This window comes from Cebus imitator, unplaced genomic scaffold, assembly GCF_001604975.1.
Source record: "Cebus imitator isolate Cc_AM_T3 unplaced genomic scaffold, Cebus_imitator-1.0 Scaffold79, whole genome shotgun sequence".
NCBI lineage: Eukaryota > Metazoa > Chordata > Mammalia > Primates > Cebidae > Cebus > Cebus imitator.
In genome coordinates this window covers 8116136-8140960 of record NW_016107394.1, presented here as the reverse complement: position 1 = coordinate 8140960, position 24825 = coordinate 8116136, and the positions used below count along the sequence as shown (strand labels likewise).

Below are 24825 nucleotides of genomic sequence, written 5' to 3'. Positions count from 1 at the left end.
AAAAAAAAAAAAAAAAAGAACTAAAGTACAGTCTGGGCATAGTGGCTTACACCTGTAATTTCAGGCTGAGGAAGGAGAATCGATTGAGGCCAGGAGTTCAAGACCAACCTGGACAATATAGCAAGACTCCATCTCTACACACACACAAAATGTAAAAATTAGCTAGACATGCTGGCACACACCTGTACTTCTGGCTACTCAAGGAGATGACATAGAAGGATCACTTGATCCCAGGAGTTGGAGCCGCAGTGAGCTATGATCACACTGTAGCACTCCAGCCTGGGTAACAGAGTGAAATCTTGTCTCAGAAGAAAAAGGAGAAGGAAAAGGAAGAACAAAAGAAGATGAGGAAGAAGAGGAGGACGAGGAAGAAACATTAGAGAATAGACAGAATAGAAGCAGAAAGAAAAGATATTTTATGAAAGGAATAGATGAGTTTGGTATATGATAGGATAAAGGAAATGGAAAAAAGCAAAAAAATCAAAAACAGCTGAAATTTTGGGTCTTGATGATTAAGGGAATGTGATTAACTTTTTAAAATTCCCTTTGAGCCTTCTGAATTGAGGGGATAAATATCCATGCAGTAATGTGTAAAAACAATTTAGCCAAAGATGAGGTGAGAGGCCAAGGCTATTGAAATAGATTTGAAAGTTATGATTGTATATATTGTTGCTTAATTTTCATGCGTACTTTTGTACCCCAGCCAGACTGTAATATTCTGAAGGACAGTGTCTCAGTCTTACATATGCAAGTATTCCTTATAGTGCTTAATTCAGTGCTATCATGTTGGAGGTATTCAATAAATACTTGGAATGGAAAAATACCACTGACATAAATGAACACTTCTCAAAATGTATAAAAATGACCTAAAGTTGGATAGATGAGGAGGATATTCATCTGAGACAAACACTGGGAAGAAACTTCAACCCGGAAGGAATACTAGCATGTGAAAAGACATAGAATCATAAAAGGTATGTTGTGCTAAAGGAGCTACAAGTAGCTCAATTTGGCTAATGTTACAGTGAGAAGACAGTTGTGAGCAGTTAGGCTGGAAAGGAAGCCATGAATTAAATCATGAAGAGCCTTGTTAAGGATTTTGTTTTAAAAACAATTACTGCAAGATTTGAAGCAATACACAATACTTATATGTTGACAATATTGCCAGAATGGAAACGAATAGGGGAACACTAAAAGTAGAAAAATCAGGTAAAATGGCACTTTAGTTGATGAAAACGATGACTTCTTGAGAGCTATTTAGAAGTTAGAATCAATATGCTTTGGTAACTGTTTAAGACCTGAAATGCTTGGAAGAGTCAAAGATGACTACAGAGATTAGATTTGGTCCGTGAATAAGTGATAAAACCACTTATCAAAATAAAGACTATGAGGTTAAGAGGGCAGAACTCATGTTAAGTATTCTTCCTACAGTAAAACAAACAAACAAACCAAAAAAACTGATGAATATGAGAGAAGAATAAACAGATATAGGGGAGGGAGTAACTGGAAGGAGAATGATACATTGTGAGTTTGAGACACTTAAGAGATATTCAAAAAACTGACACAAGAGCAGAAAATCAAACACCACATGTTCTCACTCATAGGCGGGTGTTGAACGATGAGAACACATGGACACAGGGAGGGGAGCACCACACACTGGGGTCTGTTGGGGGGAAACAGGGCAGGGACAGCGTAGGGTGGGGAGTTGGGGAGAGATAGCATGGGGAGAGATGCCAGATACAGGTGAAGGGAGGAAGGCAGCAGATCACACTGCCACATGTGTATCTCTGCAACAATCTTGTATGTTCTTCACATGTACCCCAAAACCTAAAATGCAATTAAAAAAAGAGATATTCAAGAGCCAATTTCTTATAGGCAGAAATCTGGGTCATGAATATAGATATGACAGTCATCAATGAATGAATAAAGTTAAAGCCATGGCAGTATCCACCAGTGTTAGTCTTAGATTCAGCTAAACAATCAAACTCCCTTAACTGCAATAGGCTATGTTTGGCTTCAATTAGAGAACAGAAAACACTGCATGCCAACTAGGTAACATTCTTCAATAGGATGAATTCTTATAGAAAGCCACAAAGCAGTTGAGGGGTTAGTCTTTGCTATGTTTCTACCCTCTACAAGTGACAGCTCAGCATTAAGGCTCATAATGCTTACATTATCACAGTGGATGGGCATCTATGTATTCTGGTTAAGAGGCCCCTTGTTCGAAGCAGGAACAAATCTTTTTTGTAATCACTCCATATAAATAGCTTCCATGGAAGAGACATATCCAATAATAAGAATTATCATACTCAGGCAAACTCAAAACTAGCTTTCTAGCAGGTATCTATGGTTTCTTTGCAGTCCTCTTAGTTCAGATGTGGTTTACCAATGAAGGGCCATTTTTACTATAATCAATGTGCCTTGTTACACAGCTTAAATCCTAATAATTATCCAGAAAAATAGATTTATAAAGTTAACTCAAAGTTGAATTGGTTCATAGGGAAGGAGAAGATTTTATTAACCCTTTACTCACAAACTAATATAAATAAGATCACATAGGCAGTATAAGTAAGATTACAAAGAAAGTATGGGTATAGATAAGAAAAAAAGAAAATCACATAACTCAAAAATTTCAGCATATAAAGAACAGGCAAAGAAAGAGGAGCTCAAGAAAGAGCCTGAGGAGGAACAACCAGAGAAGTAAGAAAATAAACAGGAAATGTGATGATATGGAAACCAAGGGAATTAAAATCAAGAAAGATAGTAGTCAAGAAGTACCTATTTTTACAATTATTAGGTCATTTAGTTAACCGCAAGCAAAGCAGTACATTGAAGGCATAGAGGTGGAAACCAGATAACAAGTTAAGAGCCAAATGGAAGTTGTAGTAGTAATGTAATTTACTACCACATTATATGTAACAATATAATTTTAGAGTACTTTATAGAAAAGCTTGTCTGAAAAGAGATGACAAACAATTAGAGGGAGTCCCAGGATTTATTTAGACTAATTTAAAAAATTCTAAACCAGTTAATGTAGAAGTAATGTACATTTTTTATACAGGTCTTCTTTACTTTCAGGTTATTTTTTTCTATCAGTTGTTATACTTTATGTTAATTGGATTTTTTCAACTGTAAAAAAGTCTTGCACAGTGAAGAAAAGCAGAGACCTTTTTCTTGTTCCACAGTGTACAGTTGCTTGAAGTCTTAGAAGAGTTAAACTGTCAGAACAACTTTGCTTTCCCTGTAATAAACATGTAAATACGATTACAAGTCTATGCTAGAATCATTAAATAACACACATCATCTTTGTTGTGTGAGAAATGATCTTCATTCCCATTACAATACCTAGCTAGTTTTCATGTCATTTTAGTATACTATTTTGACTGTGACTTCACAATATTTGTATCTACCTATGTGTGTGTATGTTTATATATATCACATAAATTTTATGTTTTGGAAAACAACAAGTATATACAATGTATAGTGAAAACACTATTACTTACTTATTAAAAAGTTGGACTTTTCTCCACAGATAACCAACAATATTAAGTAATATATATGAAAGTGCTTTGTAAACTATGAAATTCTATACAAATATGAAATATTAGAATATTAAGAATCAGGTGTTAGGTTAATGGACATATTTTTATTAATTGAAAATATAATAAAGCTGAAAACATTGATAAGCTACTGCCACATTAAAAATACATTTTCAGTGGAATATAAACCTAAATGTGCTAAGAAATAAAGTAATGCCAAGAAATAAGGGACTTACAAAGAAGCAGAGGTATATCAGTAAGATTATTCCAATGTGGAAAATGTTAGTGGTAGATAAAAATTAAATGTTGGCAATGTAATAATCTAAAAGAGAAAAAAATATATATGATAAAGTGCAGGGCATTTGGTGCTTAAGCCCCTCAAAAAATTAGAGAATATGTTCTCATGAACATAGAAGCTGCTTCTCCTTCTATATTCTTATATCAGTGAGGTATAAGAATATTAATAAGTGACTAAAATTAAAAATATAAGAAATAATTAGTCTTCTATCACCACCAAATCCTTATCATAAAGCTAATATGCTTGATCATTCTGGAAGGTGTAAGGTAAAAGGAGATATATTATCTCCCATGTTAAATGGTTAAACTTTAATAAAATGATACTGTTAGATATCTATCTCCAATATCCATGTATTTGTGGTGAGGCAGTTGATCCTGAACCACGTGCTACACTGAGAAATCTGGCCAGAGCTGAGCAGTTATCTATTGACCTCTATTTCCCCTTTGAACTTATGCTTTAAACCAGATTTTCCAGCCCATATTCATGTATCTGTATGAGTAAAAGGCTTCTGAGAAGTGAAAATACTCTAAGAGCCAGGAATAAGAAATGGCAAACTTCAATGAGCTATGTACATTTTTCAGTCCATGTGAGAGGACACGGGTTGATCAAAGGAAAATCACGCATGGACCCTATGGACAAAAAAATTACATGAATTAAAAGCCTAGAGGCAGCCCAATAAACCAAAAATAAAATCTTAATAAGGCTGTCTCTCCACCTGCCTGTCCAAATGCTTTTCCACCTGTGCAGATCCATTCCTACCTGTCCAGCTATCTCCACACCTGATCCCTATTTACCTGATCAGCTGTCTCCTTCGCGGTTCCCATTTCGGTCCCACCACTCCCAAATTCTTCCTAACTACCCAACTGTTTCTCCTACCCGCCAGCCCCATTCGCTGCCTATCCATCCATCTGTCCCCTCTACTCTTCCAAAGACCTTTGCACCAGCCCCATTACTGTCTTACCCAATTAAATATCGTCCTCATCCTCCAACCCCGGCTACTTCCAGCATTTCTAACAGTTTAGCTCATCTGCCAGCACCAAATCCTTCCGGCCCACCTGGCCATCTACCCCACCCACCCCAAAGTTCTCCAGTCATTCCTGACCCTGACTCACAGAACAGGTTATTTTACAAAACTTTCAGACCCAAACATTTCCTTCCAGCGCAACCTTCTACCACAGCCACTCTAATGCCTGCCCTTGTTCGTCGTTCCCTTCCAGCTCGACTGGTTGTTTCCCCAACCCCTTTGGAACCTCTCCTTGTTTTGAAGCCTTCCTGTTTATCCAGTCATCCCCCTCATCAACCAGTCCCCACTCTTTCTTATGTCACTCCGTTGCCTGCACATCCTGCTAACTTGGATCCTTTTCAGTCAGTCCAGCAAGCTGTTCCACAAGCCACAGCATTGTCAAATCAGCCCCAGGCCCTTGTAGATCATCCACCAGCCTCAGTTCTCTCCCTTGTACCTCCTTGTCATTCTCCATCTTCTTCTTTGCCTTCATCTCCTTCTACTTCCACATCCTCTTCTTCAGCCTGTATACCGTTTTCTTCTTCCTCATCCATTCTTTCCTCTTCTTCGACTTCCTCTTCTACTTCTCCATCCTTACCTCCTTCATCTATCCCTCTTTTTACCTCTCCTTTGCATTCATCTTCCTCCCCATGTTTGCCTCCAACTTATTTAGCTTTTCCCTCTCCAGTTTCTCCTGTTACTTCTTCCTTTATGATTTCCTCTTCCTTTCCCCCTATTCTTTACTCTCCCTCTGTTTCTACCTCCTCATCTCCTTTTATTCCTATCCACCCCTTCAATCCTCCTCACTGGGGGAAGAAAGTAGAGAAGAGAAGAGAAGAAAGTGGAGTAGAGAAGAAAGGAATAGAGAAGAAAAAGTTGAGAGACGACAACTTTAAAGGTAAATAAATTGAGTTTACTAGATATTTTGTAGATATAGCAATATTTTGTTTGGGAAGGGTGACTGAGGGGGAAGGATTATATAAGAGTAGAAAAGTATAAAAGGAAGAGACAGAAACATATACTCAATGTTCAGGAACTTGTATCACATACGTTCTTGCTCTCCCTCATTAATGTGTGATCACATAGGGATAGTTAAGAATCTAGTAATCATTGACCTTGACTACTCCAGCCTGTCCAAATAAAGATATATATGGATATTGGAGATAGTTAATAGGTATATGTCACATGTGGCCATTGTCAACTTCCAAAACATTTTTATCCTCATGGAAGTGGGAATAATTTAATTGAATTAGGAATAAATGCTCTTGGGATTCACACTGCCAGACCCAGTGCAGCAGCATTCAGCTATATAATAGTGTCATCCCCATCTTATTCTGCCCCCAAAATTTTCTTTAGTTCTTTGCTTTCACTTTGTATATATACTGAAATGTAACATGCTGTAGGTTTGCAGAAGATACAAAATTCTAACAGAAGATGAGGTCATGCACTGAAAATGTTTAGGTGGCCATTTAGCACAGTAAAGATAGACTCTATATGAAAGGTATACTTCTGTGGCATAAAAACCATCCTGAAACAACTGAAAATAAGTGAGTACATGGCCTCCATTGAGGAATATCCAGGTTCCCAAAGCTAGATAAATAGGGTGAAAATTCCTGTTGACCCTGACAGGCAGTTTTTATATTTTCTATCTGCTTGAATCTTCAGCCAACACTATTAGGGTTATAGATTTTTTTCCTAACTTACCATCCATTATGTCATCTCAGAAAGAATGGTAATGCAGCATATTATTATCCATATAGGAATGCTCTTAAAGAACTGAGGACTAACACTACACAGGAATTACTTCTACTCTTATCCCAGATGAGAGAGGGATAGGTTATAATAATCAAAACCATGAATTACTAGGCATTCCTATATGAAGGTGTTCTTTATTGGCACTTTAGTCTCAAAACTATTTTTATTCTACTATTGATTGCCTTAAATTCTCATTCTAACATGTCTATATTTCTCCAATATCCTTATATGTGGTTATCTGGACAAACACGCATATTACACAAATGTGTCATATATATACATATAAAAAGAAGTTAACTTTATTTAAATGTACTAAGCACTTTTTATGTCTGTTTGACAGAGCTATAGATTCTGCCTTGCCTTCAGCATTATCAAAAAATGATCACAAGCATCAGAAACAACTCCTATCAAAAACCAATTGTGATAAAGAAATGAATGAAAACATGAAGGCAACCTTGGCTACTAACAAAAATGTGTTCCAGCTTAAACTGGAGGAAACTCAGAAACTCCTAGAAGATCAGCATCTAAGCAGTTTGCAAGTATGAAACTATAAAGATATTATTAATATTTTAATTCCTAGTACTAATTCTGCTCCACTTTTGTAGTGTTCTCCGCTAAAGAAATATGTTACAAGCTGAGAATAGGCCATGAAAGAGAGTGTGGATGAATCAGCACAAATTCATTGTAGAAACTATAGAAATAATTTGTTAGTTTTTTCCTTACCTTTGAAAGTACAATGTAATGTATTATTGTTAGAGGCTGTATTATAAAAAGCAACCAGAAAATCATAATACATGTAGATATTAGGTTCTTAATGGAAATTTGGCAGAATTTGCTAGAAATGATATTTGTAGTCTATCTCTAGTAGGGCATATACTTTGTTAACAATTTTTTCCACAAATGAATACAGACTTTGACTGATATTCCTACATGTCCATCCATGAACTTTATTTTTCATTAATAATTATACACATTTATGAGATTTTTAATAAACCAATATCAAGATTAAATTCATAACATTGGCCTGATTCATCCAATAATTAATCAACCATGGCAAGGCTAAAAAAGCAAAACAGAAGATTCCTGCCAGCTATGATGATGTGCCTTCCTGCCACAAACAACTATAATTATGAATAAAATATATAAAACAACTGCTTTTAGACATGGGACAGAGGTAGTACAGGATGTGATCTTGAAAAGGGGAAACAAATGATGTAAGCCTTATGATCACCTAGGCTTTCTACGTAGGTATATTGCCTGAATAAGCCTTAAAAAGATCCACTAGTAACCTAGCTACCCATTAAACAAAAAAACTTAACACTTTTTTTTTTTTGAAACAGAGTCTCACTCTGTTGCCAGGCTGGAGTGCAGTGGTGCGATCTCGGCTTACTACAACCTCTGCCTCCTGGGTTTAAGCAATTCTGCCTCACCCTCCCAAGCAGCTGGGACTGTAGGCATGCACCACCGTGCCCAACTAATTTTTGTATTTTTAGTAGAGATGAGGTTTCACCATATTGGCCAGGATGGTCTCAATCTCTTGACCTCATGATCTGCCCACCTCAGCCTCCTGAAGTGCTGGGATTACAGACGTGAGCTACCGCTCCCAGCCAGCACTTTCATAAAGAAGACTATAAAATCCATATATTCAATAACATAATGCTTACAGTTGCAGCATTCAATCAAAACTTACTAGACATATGAAGAATCAGGAAAATATGACCATAACCAGGAGAAAAGTAGTCAATATCAGACAGAAATAACAGAAATGATGCAATTAACCAACAAGGAATTTTAAAGTATTTTTATAAATACTTTCAAGGAATTAAAGTTAAAATGTACATAAGAAAGACAGTTTAAAAAATAAACAGACCTTCTAGATCTGAAAATTATAATATCAGAAATGAAAAATTTACTGGATGGGCTTAACATTGCAGTCATTGCAGAACAAAAGATTAGTGGACTTGAAAACATAGCAATAGAAATTATCCAAGCTGGCCAGATATAGTGGCTCATGCCTATAATTCCAGCACTTTGGGAGGTCGAGGCAGGTGGATCACCTGTGGTCAGGAGTTCAAGACCAGCCTGACCAACATGAAGAAACCCTGTGTCTACTAAAAATACAGAAATAGCCAGGCATAGTGGCACATGCCTGTAGTCCTAGCCACTCAGGAGGCTGAGGCAAGAGAGTCACCTGAACCCGAGAGGCAGAGGCTGCAGTGAGCCGAGATCACACCATTGCACTCCAGCCTGGGCAACAAGAGCGAAACTCTGTCTCAAGAAAAAAAAGAAAGAAAGAAAGAAAAAAGAAATTATCCAAGCTGAAGCTTTGGGAGAAAAAGGCTGGAAAAAAATGAGCAGTTGTTAGTGACCTGTGAGACCATATAAAGCCATCAACACTTTTTTTTTTTTTTTTTTTTTGACATAGAGTCTCGCTCTGTTGCCCATGCTGGAGTGCAGTAGTGCAATCTTGGCTCACTGAAACCTCCACCTCCTGGGGTCAAGCGATTCTCCTGCCTCAGTCTCCTGAGTAGCTGGGACTACAGGCAAATGCCACCACACCCAGCTAATTTTTTTATATTTTAAAGTAGAGATGGGGTTTCACTGTGTTACCCAGGATGGTCTCGATCTCCTGACCTTGCGATCTGCCCACCTCGGCCTCCCAAAGAGCTGGGATTATAGGCATGAGCCACTGTTCCAGCCAACACATTTAATTAAAATTTAAATAAAATTTCACAAAGTGAGAGAAGATATATTTAAAGAAACCATGTCTGGAAATGTTTCAAATTTGGTGAAAATTATAAATCCACAGTCTCAAGAAGTTCAGCAAACTCCAAGAAGGATAAGTGTATGCACACACACATACCACAGAAAGGCACATAAAAATCAGGTTAAAGCCAGAGGGAAAAAAGATGTGTTACATGCAGGGCAATAAACAGAAGGTGGACCACTAATATAAATTATGTAAGCAAAACTTGAAGTTGATCATAATGTTTCATTATTTAGTGGAAAAAATTCTGGCCGGGCGCGGTGGCTCAAGCCTGTAATCCCAGCACTTTGGGAGGCCGAGGCGGCTGGATCACGAGGTCAAGAGATCGAGACCATCCTGGTCAACATGGTGAAACCCCGTCTCTACTAAAAATACAAAAAATTAGCTGGGGATGGTGGTGCGTGCCTGTAATCCCAGCTACTCAGGAGGCTGAGGCAGGAGAATTGCCTGAACCCAGGAGGCGGAGGTTGCGGTGAGCCGAGATCGCGCCATTGCACTCCACCCTGGGTAACATGAGTGAAACTCCGTCTCCAAAAAAAAAAAAAAAAAAAATTCTGAAGAAAAGTATTGTTTATGAAATCAGAAGTTTCCAGACTTCTTTTGAGGTGTTTTGGGAGATGAAGCAATCACAGACCTATGCAAACAGAAATCTTAGAGTCATGGATGTCATACATACTTATATCTACAAGGATCTTCTAACCGAAATTTCTGTGTCTGACTAGATACAATCTCAAAGGATGCCTTCCAGGCCTGATTTCATCATCATTATCAGTTAAAATAACTTAGTTTCAAGAATAGGCATCGAAGTTTTGTTCCCGTTTGGGTTGAGTGACTATCACTTTAAGAAGAGTGCCAAAGGATGTGATAAATAGGGGCTAAATGCTAAAAATGTAAAACTCTCATGAATAATTTTTTAAATGTATTCCACAATACTAAATCAATAAGGATTAACTGTATAAATTAAAATATTTTTATTCTGTAATTTCCTTTATTTATTGGTATACTTTCTGAGCTACAAAAATAATGTACTGTTGTCTAATACCAAAATATGTAAATTTTATAAATTTACATATTTTAGATAAATCTAAAATGTATGATAAATCTTAAGGGATATCAATTTTCTTTCCATTCAGCATTTTGACTATATATACAATTTAATGTCTTCAAAAAATCTCTATGTATGTGATACAGATTAATGCATTCTAGATATGTGTGAGAAAATAGAAATATTTTCAAACACCGTACTTTGAAGTAATTTTGAAATTTTATTAAAGACTGACAAATTTTATGTAATTTTTTGTGAAACAGTGATGAAAATGTCTATGGAATTTATGGAAGCTACTACTATGCTAAACCTCCAAAAAGGTGTCATTAAAGTCAATACGTTTTGAGCCTAAACCCCATATGAGAATTACCTGGGGAATTTAAATAATAACAATATATGGACCCCATCCAAGTATTAAATCAGCAGGACCCAGGTATAGATATTTTACATAGTTCTTTATGTAATTTCAACATGTAGCCAGAGCTAAAAACCTTACTACAGTTCACAAAATTAAGTTTTATAAAAAGATGTAGCTCCTACTGACAGGAAGCTCACTTTAGGATCACAGAGCTTTTAGGCTCTGTGAATATTTCAGGAAAAAATACAATTTATAAATAATTTTTTTCAGAATTTCACTTGCTATTACTAAGCTTTCAAGAAACTTCATATTCTAAATGGAATGGCAATAACAAAATTATTTTATAAGTTATAACTGTGGCTAGAATAAGTGGGTATTACTTTAGGAGTTGAAGTCAAAGCAAGCATACTTTAAGTCTTTGTTACCTCCCTATTTTTTACCTTGAGGATTGATGCAGGGATAAGAATTACTTATATACCTACAATGCTTATAGTCATAGTCCTCTATATGCAAGGAGAATTGGGCTCAGTAACAATGGTATGTTGAATCATTGATATTGGCATTTAAAAGTTTATAAACTATAAAACAGTGTTGTTGTTGTTGTTTTCAGAAATTTTGTGATGAAGTTAATCAGATAACCAATTCTGAAACCCTCTCAAGTATAGACAGTCTTGAGGCTACAGAACATGAAGAAATATATTTAACACTTAATAAGGAACATTCCACATCCATCCAGCGGAATATCATTTCCCTCAAATCAGCAGATCCTCAATCAACTAATCTAAGCTGCTTTGATGAAGATAAACTGGCATTCTCTAAAGCTCAACATATAAATAATTGGCTTACAAATTTAGATGCTTCAAATACTCGGAATGTCACACCTTTCTCAGATATTTTAAGTAAATCTAATGTTCCACCTTCATGGGAATGTTTTAATAGTAAAGAAAAAAATCCATCTCCTTTGAATGGAACACTGGAAAGAGCCACAAATACTGCTAATAATTCAATAGACTTTGTATCTACCCCACCCATATTTGTCCTAGATAAAAAAAGTGAAAAGACCTCTGAAACTAGCACTATGAGGACAACTGACACCACGTCTGGAGCATTCAAAAGGGAGAGGCCGTTAGTTACTGAGAGCCCAACATTTAAATTTAACAAATACCGGAGCACTTTGGATTCTCTAACCCAGGAAGTGGCTACATTTCCAGATCAAGAGAAATATTCTGAATTAAATCAAGAAAATGGAACTACTTCAATTCCTACTTCATGTGTACCACTGGCAACACCTTTAGTTTTGCCATCTAATATACAGTCAGCTAGACCTTTAGCAAAGAACAGTATACACGTAAAAGAAATTGATGCAGTGCAGTGTTCTGATAAGTTAGATGAATTGAAAGATGGTAAAGAAGAAAACATAAAATATTTTAATTGTCATAAGGGAGAGTTACCTTTATTTTCAGACAGTTTTCAAGATGCCTATATACCTCACAATCCCTATTCAAAAGATGAAAAACAAAAATTAGCTGAAACATCATCCTTGTCGAATGTAACTTCTAAATACGACTTAGTTGGCCAACAAAAGAAAATGAAATACAACATCCATGAGAGAAATGGTGTGAGGTTTCTTAAAAGTATTTTAAAGAAAGAATCTAAATATGAACATGGTTATCTTAAGGCATTAATTATAAATCAGAGCTTTAAGTTTGGAAATCAAAAAGCAGCAGCTATCAGAGATAGTATTGAATTAACAAAGGAAAAGGAAAAAGGTCCAGAAATTCCAAAGACTATTAAAAAACTGAGGTGGTTTGATGAAACTGCTAATATAGAAAACAGTGCTGAAGACAATCATTCACTGAAAAATAAAACAGGAATAACTCAGCAGCATTCTCAACACTTCCACATTGAAAGTGGTGCTGGAAGCAACATAATTAGTGTTTCTGCTTGTGCTGTAAATTCTGCTGATAGAAAGAAGTCCAGGGAGGATGCAGTCTCTGAAAATGTTATGACTCTAGAAGGATCTGGAGCAGACCATGTGCCTTTGAACTGTTTTATACCTTCAGGTTATAACTTTGCTAAACATGCCTGGCCAGCCTCAAAAAAGGAGGAAAGTAAAATCCTTGTACCTAATAATGATTCTAAAACTCAGCTAGGTAAGCCACAAAGAGGTGTGGCAAAAATAATTAGAAAAACAGGATCTGCACCTGCAAAAGTTCAATCAGGCTTTATATGTACAAACAGAAAAGGCACTGTCATTCAACCACAATCTGCAAGCAAAGTCAACATATTTAAACAACCTCAGGGAAAATTAATTATACCTCATCCTCCTCCTCAATCTACATCAAATATTAGAAATGGTGAAAATATACAAGTGTCTCAGTGTCAATCAGTAACACCTGAAAATCCTCAAAACATTACTACACTTAACTGTTTTAATTTAAAACATGTGCTTCCAACAGAACACAATTTGAACCAGTGGAATCAAGAAAGTTCTCCACTCTCAAATGCTTATTCTGACCTAGTCACTGTGATACCATCATTGCCATCATATTGTTCTTCAGAGTGCCAAACTTTTGCAAAAATAAATCATTCAAATGGCACTCGAGCAGTTGCCCAGCAAGATGGAACATTATATTGCACCCAAAGAAGTCCTGTTTGTGAAGAAAATTATCAGTCTGTGACTCTTAGAACTACTGAAGAAGAATCTATTCCCTTGTGGAAAAGAGGGCATAATATCCTGCATCAAAATAAGAGGGCTGCAGGTAAGAATAAATTTATATCTTTTTATAGGTAAAATGTACACCTTTGTTAAATTCATGCAAAATTTTTTTATTTAGGTATAGCCATACATACTACCCAAATATTAAACAATAGCTTTATAGAAATAACTTACCTCCAGGCCGAGCTCAGGCAGGCGGATCACTTTGTGGCCAGGAGTTCAAGACCAGCCTGACCAACATAGTGAAATCCCATCTTTACTAATACAAAAGTTAGCTCGGCATGGTGGTGCATGCCTATAGTTCCAGTTACTTGGGAGGCTAAGGCAGGAGAATCCCTTGAACCTGGAAGCAGAGGTTGCAGTGAGCCAAGATCATGTCACTGACGGTGGCTCTTAAGGTGTGCCACGCATCAGTCAGACAATGCCCCAGAGGTGTATGCATTCGTTGTATAAAATGAAGTTTGAATGATTAGTATAAATATTTTAATACAAAAAAAAATCACCAATACCTACAAAGCCCCATCTGTAGATGTGAATACCACAAAGAATTTCATGTTAATTATTCCATGATTTTCTTTATAATTTTGCCACATATGAATGTATTGCAAACAATGTCATTTTGTCTAGTTATGAAACTTCTATAAATGAAATCATTATATCTGTGTTCTTCTGGGATTTGCCTTTCCAATCAACTTTGTTTTTTAGATTGATTAGGTTGGCTGTACTTCATATTCATTGCTGCATCACATTCAATCATATGAATGTTCAAACATGTTTTCATTCTCCTATCATTGGACATTTGGGTTGCTTCTAGTTTCTCCCTTTTATGAATAAGTCTTCCAAGAACAGCTTTGTACATCTACTGATGCACATGTTGCTGAGCCATACGGTATATGTATTTTCAACTTTACTAGGTAATCCAAGTTGTTTTCCAGAGTAATATATGAAAGTCTCCTTTACTACATCCTCACCAAGAGTATGATAGACTTTTTAATGTTTTTCAGTCTTACAGTATGAAATCATTTCTAATTATGTGGTACATATACACCATGGAATACTATGCAGCCATAAAAAGGAATGAGACCATGTCCTTTGCAGGGACATGGATTAAGCTGGAAGCCATTATGCTCAGCAAACTAACACAGGAACAGAAAACCAAACACTGCATATTTGCTGCCCAAATTATCTCACTGGAAACTATAACATTTTGCATATATAGCATTTAGCATATCAGTACAGGTGGAAACAACTGGTAACTAGTATTTTTTAATGAAGCCTAATTTTAGAATTAGAATATTCTAGAATGGAAACTACTAGAAGGTATCATATGTTGTGAGGATAAATATATTATCCAAGGTTACAATGTAAAATATATTTATTTCTGTGAGACACAGTCAAATCAGAATGAAATTTACTAGCATATGGGTAAGAGCTAGAAGTTTAGATTTTAGAGCCCAACTAATTGGAGCTGAATCCCCAGCTTTGCCCCTTACTGGCTCTGTGATGTTAGGCAAGTTACTTGTCCTCCCCCCACCCCCGTGACTTAATTTCTTATTTTGTTTCTTTTTTTTAACTTTTATTTTAGGTTCGGGAGTACATGTGCATGTTTGTTATATTGGTAAATTGCATGTCACTAGGTTTTGGTGTACAGATTATTTTGTCACCCAGGCAATAAGCATAGTACCTAATAGGTTGTTTTTCAGTTCTCACTCTCCTCCCACCCTGAACCCTGAAGTAGGCCCCAGTGTCTGTTGTTCCCTTCTTTATTACCAAAGTTTAGCTCCCACTTAAAAGTGAGAACATGCAGTATTTGGTTTCCTTAGGTTCTTGTGTTAGTTTGCTTAGGTTAATAGCCTCTAGCTCCATTCATGTTGCTCCAAAGAACATGATCTTGTTCCTTTTTATGTCTGCATAGTATTCCATGTTGTATATGTACCACACTTTTTTTTATCCAGTCTACCGTTGATGGGCATTTAGGTTGATTCCATGTCTTTGCTATTGTGAGTAGTACTGCAGTAAGCATACACATGCACCTGTCTTTATGGTGGAGCGATTTATAAAACAGAAGTTGAATGGTACTTCTACTTTAAGTTCTTTGAGAAATTTCCAAACCGCTTTCTACAATGGCTGAACTAATTTAGATTCCCACCAGCAGCATATAAGTATTCCCTTTTCTTTACAACCTCACCAGCATGTTAATTTTTGGCTTTTTAATAGTAGTTATTCTGACTGGTGTGAAATGGTATCTCATTGTGGTTTTGATTTGCATTTCTCTAATGATTAGTGATGTCGAGCATTTTTTATATGTAAGAATAATGATGATAATAGCACCTATAGCCCTTAGAACAATACCTGCCAAATTATAAATGCTAAATAAATATTAGTATTACATTATTATTTCTTACTCTCAGATGTCAGGTATTCAGTTACTAGCTTACTTTCTTGAAAGGTAAAGTCTTTTTTGTTTGTTTTGTTTTGTTTTGTTTTGAGACTGAGTTTCGCTCTTGTTGTCCAGGCTGGAGTGCAATGGCGCGAACTCGGCTCACCCCAACCTCAGCCTCCCAGGTTCAAGCGATTCTCCTGCCTCAGCCTTCCGAGTAGCTGGGGTTACAGGCCTGCACCACCACACCTGGCTAATTTTTTTGTATTTTTAGTAGAAACGGGGTTTCTCCATGTTGGTCAGTCTGGTCTCAAACTCCCAACCTCAGGTGATCCGCCCACCTCAGCCTCCTAAAGTCCTAGTATTACAGGTGTGAGCCACCGCGCCCTGCCAAGTAAAGGCTTTTTTGTAAGGCTCTTATCATTAAGCACATGCACACATTTCCATGTATTTCCCAAGACATGTAAGTGCTTACACACATGCATACCTATGCCCCAGACCAAATGAATTTTCACCCTTGGCCCCACGAAACTTAAATATGCATCATCATTACGCCTTTATACATAATGTTCTTTCTGACTCAAAGTGTCCTTTTAGGCTGGGCGCGGTGGCTCACACCTGTAATCCCAGCACTTTGGGAGGCCAAGGCAGGTGGATCACCTGAGGTCAGAAGTTTGAGACCAGCCTGGACAACATGGTGAAACCCTGACTCTACTAAAACTACAAAAATCAGCGGGGTATGCTGGCACGCACCTGGAATTCCAGCTACTCAGGAGGCTGAGGCAGGAAAATCATTTGAACCTGGGAGGTGGAGGTTCCAGTGAGCTGAGATTGCCCTACTGCACTCCAGCCTGGGCAACAGTGCGAGATTCCAGCTCAAAAATAAATAAATAAATAAATAAATAAATAAATAAGTGTGCTCTTTTTTTTGGTAACTTATTACTACCTTTTTTTTAAAAAAAAAAAACAGGCCCAGAAGGTTAACTACTCCTTTAAGACCAAGCTCAAACTTTATGAAACCTTTCCTTATTCTTATAAAGTCACTGTACACTCTGTGCTTTCACTTAATTCCGTTTATAGCTATACATCCAATTTAAGTATTTTATGGTAATAATTCATTTATATTCATTCTTCTAGACCAATGGATTCTAAGCCTTTTTATTGTACTTTATTAATAAGAATTTTGAACACATATATAGCATACACATATATTACTGTACTAATATATTCATTAAGAACCTTAATCAGTAATTGGTTAAATATAAGGTAAAGTAAAAATTTTACATTTTGTATGATATAATTAGCTAATATCTCACAGTACAATATACATTTAGAGTAAAAGTTACTGTTATAATTATTTGATAATTTTTGAATTGTGATGTTACTGTCATGTGGCAAAGAGTTTGTAACGAGAAAAAGAAATGTGTTAGCCTTGCTGTTGTTTACCTATCTTTGCATTATTAGTATTATTTTGATCTGTGATTTTGCAAGAATATGTTTTTAAATAGTCATAAAAAAGCAAAGAAAAATATGATAAACATTCATGTACCTACAACTCACCTTAAATAATAAACATCATAGATATAGTAGGAGCCCTACAAAAGTTATTCTAGCCACTTTGTTATTTTGTGAGGACTTGTTAAGATACTATAAGATATGCATAAATTCACTTACCTGTGCACACATAAATTTTAGTACATTGCAGGAAGCTAAAGAGAACTAATGAATGATGATACCACTGTCAAACTCTCAAGCTTAGAACCTTAACTCTTCTAAGATAACTGAGTTTACTTCATGCATTATATGAGCATCTACCTTGCAAAATAACCAGGGTGCCAGTGTCTATCATGTATTACATGAGTAAAGTTTAACTTCTAATTTTTAGATAATAAATATGAATTCGAATTCTAATATGTTCTTCCAGCACACCAGTGGATTATCTTACGCAACCTTCCGGTGTTCTATGTCATGCTCTGGAGGTTATTGCTGTAAACTATAAATCCTTCAGAAGCAAGGATTTTGTTGAATTCATCATTTTAACTGTACCATGCATAGAACATATAATAGGAGCTCAATAAAGTATGCTGACTGGATGAATTAAACTTACAGAGTTTTCTTGATGTTAGTAGCTACTCAACTTGCATAATTTTTCACATTGTGCTGGCATTTGTTTAAGGGTCTACTGTTATGAGAAGAAAACGAATTGTTGAAACTAAGAGGAGAAATATTTCAGAGCAGAAAAGACAAAACCCTGGATCTGTAGGACAGAAGTACAATGAGCAAATTAATGTAAGTACAGTAGTCATCAAAATCTCTATTCAGTATTGAAAAATTGTGTGGAAAACATAGGTTCCTAAAGGACTATGCTGTGCCTGTAAACTGTATACCACAAGATAAACATAATTATAGCCAGAGCCATTTGTGAAGCAATCTTGGAATCTTTATGCTAGGAGATTATTACACTATATCTACTTGCTGTATTCCAGTTAGACTGTAAAATCAGTTACTAGTGAATGTTTTAAACCAACTTTAAATCACCATTATTATTTTATTTGTTATTATTGATAGCCAATGCTGGAAAAAAAAATAAGGTCTTTCACAACAAAATTCAACAAAGTTAAATATATACTTTAAAAAGAAAGAAAAGTAAATTAGAGACACAGATTGAAAAAACAAGTATGCTAGGCCGGGTGCAGTGGCTCACACCTGTAATCCCAGCACTTTGGGAGGCCGAGGTGGGTGGATCACCTGAGGTCAGGAGTTCAACACGAGCCTGACTAACATGATGAAACTTTTTCTCTACTAAACATACAAAAAATTAGCCAGGCATGGTGGCAGGCACCTGTAATCCCAGCTACTCGGGAGGAGGTTACAGTGAGCTGAGATTGCACCATTGCACTCCATCCTGGGCAACAAGAGTAAGACTCCATCTCAAAAAAAAAAAGTATGCTAACTATAAAGTCAACTGTAGTTCCATATGACCTATTTGTGTCTGAGCTTCTGGAAGACATGGCAAAAAGGAAAATTAGATGAGTTATGTAATGCTCAAGGGATATTGATAATGATGTTGTTTGTGATACAATTTTTTTTTTTTTTTTTTTGAGATGGAGTTTCGCTCTTGTTGCCCAGGCTGGAGTGCAATGGCGCAATCTCGGCTCACCGCAACCTCCGCCTCCTGGGTTCAGGCAATTCCCCTACCTCAGCCTCCTGAGTAGCTGGGATTACAGGCATGCGCCACCATGCCCAGCTGATTTTTTGTATTTTTAATAGAGACGGGGTTTCACCATGTTGACCAGGATGGTCTCGATCTCTTGACCTCGTGATCCACCCGCCTCGGCCTCCCAAAGTGCTGGGATTACAGGCGTGAGCCACGGCGCCCGGCTGTGATACAATTTTTTAAAACATTTCCCATTGAGGAACTTTTATAGGGAATTTTGAAATACATAATGAATAGTTCCTAATAATATTTCCATAACAAATGAATAAAGAGTTTGATATGGCTGTTCAAGATAGAGATCTTCAATAAAACTGAAAAGCATAGTAACAATTTTAAAATAATGGCCAGGCGTGGTGGCTTATGCCTGTAGTCCCAGCACTTTGGGAGGCCAAGACAGGAGAATTACTTGAGCTCAGGAGTTCAAAATCAGCCTGAGCAACAGAGCAAGACCTTATCTCTGCAAAAGTAAAAATAATAACATTAGCCAGGCATGCTGGTGCATGCCTGTAGTCCCAGCTATTTGGGAGGCTGAAATAAGAGGATGCATGAGCCCAGGAGTCTGAGGCTGCAGTAAGCTATGATTGTTTCACTGTACTCCAGCCCAAGTAACAGAGCGAGACCCTGTCTCTCAAAAAAATTAAATAAATTAAGACTAAAGTAAATGGAAGTAATTCTGTAAGATCTAAGTAAATGAAGTCAAATATGGCATTTTTCTAGAGGGCTAACTTGATCCAAGGATTGACCTTAGAATATTAAAAGTCTAGATAGATAAGTAAATAGCATTTCACTTGGAGTTTCCACTTTAAATATCACTCTGACTTTTTTAATAGAACTGGAATAGTTTTAATAGAATGCCATATGAAGAATTTATATTCCAAGCTATCAGTTGAGGGTCCTATGATTTGTGTATTATAGGAAATACTGATTTTTATATGGATAAGATTATTAATGTGGAGAATAATCAATAATTATCTAATCTTATCAGCAAAGCAAGTCATTTAGTTGTATATTTATGTAAATAAAGTTAATCTCATTACCCACATATTTTCATTGCTTAATAGCATAATGATTAATTACAGACATAACTTCCTGATTACAAATACAATAATGCCTAATAAAGCCTTCCATTTCAACTGTCATGTTCCCATCAAACATCTCAAGATCCATAATGCAAAAACATCCTTACCCTTAATTTTTCTTTTTCATTATTATAAATTTAAAAATAATATATTGTTGTTATAACCAAGAAAATGAACAAAATTTTAAATGCCTGTTATTAGTGCCTTCTATAAATTCATTTTAATTTTGCTATGTCTTATTCTATTCTGTCTCTTGCTCTTTTGCATTCTGTCTTACTGTATTTAGAGTCCATTTTTGTCCTTTTCAGAAGCCTCATTTCCGCTTTCACATACAGATCTTTCACTCATACATCCACTTACACATCTTCCAAAGTCTTGTTAGCCCAAGAATAGGTCAGTGTTCCTGAACCAAATTTTTTCATCCTTATTATGTTGTCTTGTTTTGTTTTTGTTTTTTATTCCGAGTGTAAGCAAGAGTTCAGTTACTACAGCAGTGGCCTTGTCACTTTGTATTAAGAAATGCATTTTATCATACTGGATTTTCTCCAGCCCATGACATCTATATGGAGAAAATCTCAAAGAGATAAGTGAAAGATAGAAAACGTACAGTCACCATTTTGCAGCAGGGTTTCAGTCCAACGTATCTCACATCTATAATGGAGATCAAACAAAACTATAAGATCTACTGAAGGAGAGCTGTTACAAAAATCTGCAGTTTCTCCTCAGATCAGATTGAACAAAAGCTATGTAATAGTCGTAGCCAGGCAGTTTTACCTGAGAGAAGACAATTATTTCTAAGAGTGAAACAAAATGAGAATAAAGAAGGAGGTAGACCATAGTCAGGAAAGGGAAGTTGGTATCTCTCAGAAAGTGCTGGGTGCATACACTTTTTGCCAGTGTTCTGAGACTTCCATTTTTAAGGTTCTGTGCAACATTGGGGCAGCTATTTGTGATTTGTCACGTAAGGTATTTACCTATCCTTGACATTAACTGGAATCAGATACTTTTGACTAATAGTTGTGATTCACTCTTACAATGATAAACCAACTAGGTTTTAAACTTTAAGGTAATTTCTTGCCTTTTATTTAATTCATATTTTTTTTTTCTTTGAGATGGAGTCTCACTCTGTTGCCCAGGCTGGGGTGCAGTGGCGAAATCTCAGCTTACTGCATCCTCCGCCTCCTGGGTTCAAGTGATTCTCCTGCCTCAGCCTCCTGAGTAGCTGGGACTTCAGGCGTGTGCCACCATGCCCTTTTTAGTAGAGACAGGGTTTCACCGTGATAGCCAGGATGGTCTCGGTCTCCTGACCTCATGATCCACCTGCCTCAGCTTTCCAAAGTGCTGGGATTACAGGAGTGAGCCACTGTGCCTGGCCTAATTAGCACTTTTGATTATCATCCAACTTACTTTACCTCTTCCAAATATCCAGGACAATAACATAACCTGAAAATTTTTTGGTGGACATAAAACATTTTTCATAATATTCAATTACCATAGAAAATCTTTATTATAATAATTCTTGAATTCAGCTCAAAAATGTAATATACAAGTTACATGAACAATTATAGCTAAAAATATACACAGCAATTAAAAGTTTTTTAAAAGTTCATGTACATATTATGAATTTTAAATATGGAAATATGTTTTAATTCAATATTCTATCTTTGTAGAATTTTGGACAAAGTGTCCAACTAAGTTCAAGTGAGCCAAAACAAACTACAGGGGGTACTTCTTATATTGAAGAAGGTACGTTTTACTTTAAACATTTTCTTCTGATCTTTCTTCCCATTGACTTTTTTTTTCTTGTATGCCTATTCTCGGATGCTAATGTATTATGTAATTGTTAAACCACCGTTTAGAACGTGAACTTTCCTCCCCCTTGCACATCCAGGTCATTGTCAGTGTTTCTTTATTCTAAATAACAATGTATTATTGAACATCTTTCTACATCAAGTTATTTTCTGATTTTTTACTTATTTCGGTAGATTTCTAGAATTAAAATTACAGTAACTGACATGTAAATACCACCCAGTAAATATTTATTAAATTAAACTCTGTATTAAATGAATACTGGATCAAAAGAAATAAGCATTGATATGGCTTTTCATATATACTGCTAAAGTATTTTCCAGAAAAGTATTATTTAAAATTTTTCTAGTAGTATATGTCTAATGGTGTATGTCAACTTGAGGTAGAATCTTTTCTTTTCATATTTGCTATAGACAAAAAAGTATTATATTAGTTTTGACTTCTATACCTTTCATTAATATTATGCTTAACTGCTTTTCTGTGTATTTTTTTGTGAACTATCTCTTTGTACTTTTTTCAAAGAAATTTTTGAAATTTTCTTACTGATGTTTGCAAATTCTTTAGCTATCAAGGACTCTAATTCTTACATGAGTTGAAGATGTTTTCACTACTTTACTATTTGCATGTTATTTTACTTATATTGTATTTTCACATATGTTTTAATTTTTATTTGTTCATCTAACAAGTGATTATTGAGAGCTAATTTTCAGCTTATAGGTAGCTACTGGATATACAGGTTGAATATCCCTAATCCAAATATTTCAAAATCAAAAATGCTCCAAAATCCAAAACTTTTTGAGCACTGACATGATAGCTCAAATGGAAAATTTCACACCTGATTTTGTGTGATGGATCACAGCCAAAACACAGGCTCATACCACACAGTTTCTTCAGCATCCCCAAGGGGAAAAAAAAGATCCTCTCAATCCTCTTCAGCTGTGCTATATCGTTTCCATCCACACCCAGATTCCCCCATGTAAGCATGCTCACAAGGAGTAATAAAATGGTACATGTACCAATGGCAGATTCCCCATGAGGCCCCACAGGGGGCCAAGACCTACATGCATTACTCACTGTATTTTTTTTTTTTTTTTTGCTTTTTCTCTACTTTGTGATGTAAAGATATTGTCGAAAATATCAAAAAGACCTGAGGATACCCCTGTGGGTAGCAGTGATAAGAAAAAGAGGAAACATTTCTGTTTATTAATAGCCCAGAAAATAAAACTGTTAGAGAAACTATACCAGCAATGTAAGTATAAAATGTCATATAGGAAAGGATGGTGTTGGAAGGACCACAATATATGACCTGAAGAAACGGAAGGATAACTGTTGAAGTTCTGTTCTGGAAGAGATGAACAGAAGTTAATGTAGGATGTAAAAACACTGCATAAAGTTAAAAATGAACATTTCAGTTGTGAGGTGGAAGAGTGGATCCATCAGCGCTGCAGTGAACACATGCCACTTAATGGTATGCTGATCATGAAACAAGCAAAGATCTATCATGATGAACTGAAAATTGAAGGAAACTATGAATATTCAACAGGCTGGTTATAGAAATTTAAGATACAGCATTACATAGCATTATTTTTAAAGATTTGTGGTGATCAAGCATCACTAATTACAAAGTGGCAGAGAAATTCACTGAAGAGTTTGCCAAGGTCATTGCTGATGAAAATCTGATACCAAAACAAGTATATGTTGCTGATGAACCATCACTGTTTTGGTGGTTACACAAGGAAGACATTGACTGTAGGTGATGAGACAAGTCCCTACAAGAATTAAGAATAACAGAATAGGCTGGGCACGGTGGCTAACACCTGTAATCCCAGCACTTTGGGAGGCTAAGGTGGATGGATCACAAGGTCAGGAGATCAAGACCATCCTGGCTAATACGGTGAAACCCCGTCTGTACTAAAAATATAAAAAATTAGCCAGGCATGGTGGCACACACCTGTAGTCCCAACTACTCGGGAGGCTGAAGCAGGAGAATCGCTTGAACCTGTGAAGCGGAGGTTGCAGTGAGCCACGATTGCAACAGTGCACTCCAGCATGAAGACAGAGCAAGACTCGGTCTCCAAAAAATAAATAGAATAACTGCTGGGATGTGCTAATGACTCAGTCACGCCTAAGCGTAAACTTGCTATGATAGGCAAAAGCTTGTGTCCTCAGTTTTCAAGGAGTGAATTTCTTACCAGTCCATTAATATGCTAACAAAAGGGCTTGGATCAGCAGGGACATCTTTTCTGATTGGTTTCACAAACATTTTATATCAAGGAAGCTGGATTGAATGATGACTGCAAGATTTTGTTATTCTTTGACAACTGTTCTGTTCATCCTCCAGCTATAATTCTCATCAAAAATAATGTTTATGCCATGTGCTTTCCCCCAAATGTTACTTCATTAATTCAGCCATGTGACCAGAGTATCCTTAGATGAAGAGTAAATATATATAAACAGTTTCTTGAATAGCACGCCTGCAACAATGAACAGAGGTATGGGTGTAGAAGGTTTTTGAAGCGAGTTTGGCATGAAGGATGCCATACGTGCTGTTGTAAATACTTGGAACACAGGGACTAAAGACACAATTGTGCATTCCTGGCCCAGTCTCTGGCCTGCAACTATGTTCAGTAACAGTGAACAAGGTAGTGACTGAAGGATTCCGTATGTCAAGTGAGGAAAAAATGATGTCTGATCTCATTACATAAGCAAAAAATATACCTTCAGAGTCCATAGTAAACTGGAAGAAGTGGATACAAAGAAGTTATTAACATTGATAATAAGATTCCAGGGGTTTTCATTGACCAATGGTGAAATAGCCAAAAGAACTCTGAAGCTGATTATGTTTTTTTTTTTTTTTTT

At 36.3% G+C, this 24825-nt stretch overlaps 1 protein-coding gene across 7 annotated transcripts in view; it reads left to right on the top strand.

Moving 5' to 3' along the window:
* The window catches only part of CEP126 (centrosomal protein 126), a 102294-nt gene that overhangs the window by 41751 nt on the left and 35718 nt on the right, over positions 1 to 24825 (top strand). For 5 of the 7 annotated variants that reach the window (XR_001826619.2, XM_017533084.2, XM_017533083.2 and 2 more), the window contains exons 5-8: positions 6933 to 7131; positions 11373 to 13524; positions 18038 to 18150; positions 21828 to 21903. Coding sequence is in view for 6 of the 7 variants with exons in the window: in XM_017533084.2 (XP_017388573.1) it covers positions 6933 to 7131; positions 11373 to 13524; positions 18038 to 18150; positions 21828 to 21903 (2540 nt within the window). In the remaining variant the exon portion in view is untranslated. Of the gene's footprint in view, positions 1 to 5051; positions 5736 to 6932; positions 7132 to 11372; positions 13525 to 18037; positions 18151 to 21827; positions 21904 to 24825 lie in introns of those variants that run through there. The other 2 variants (XM_037740159.1, XM_017533085.2) reach the window with 2 other exon arrangements.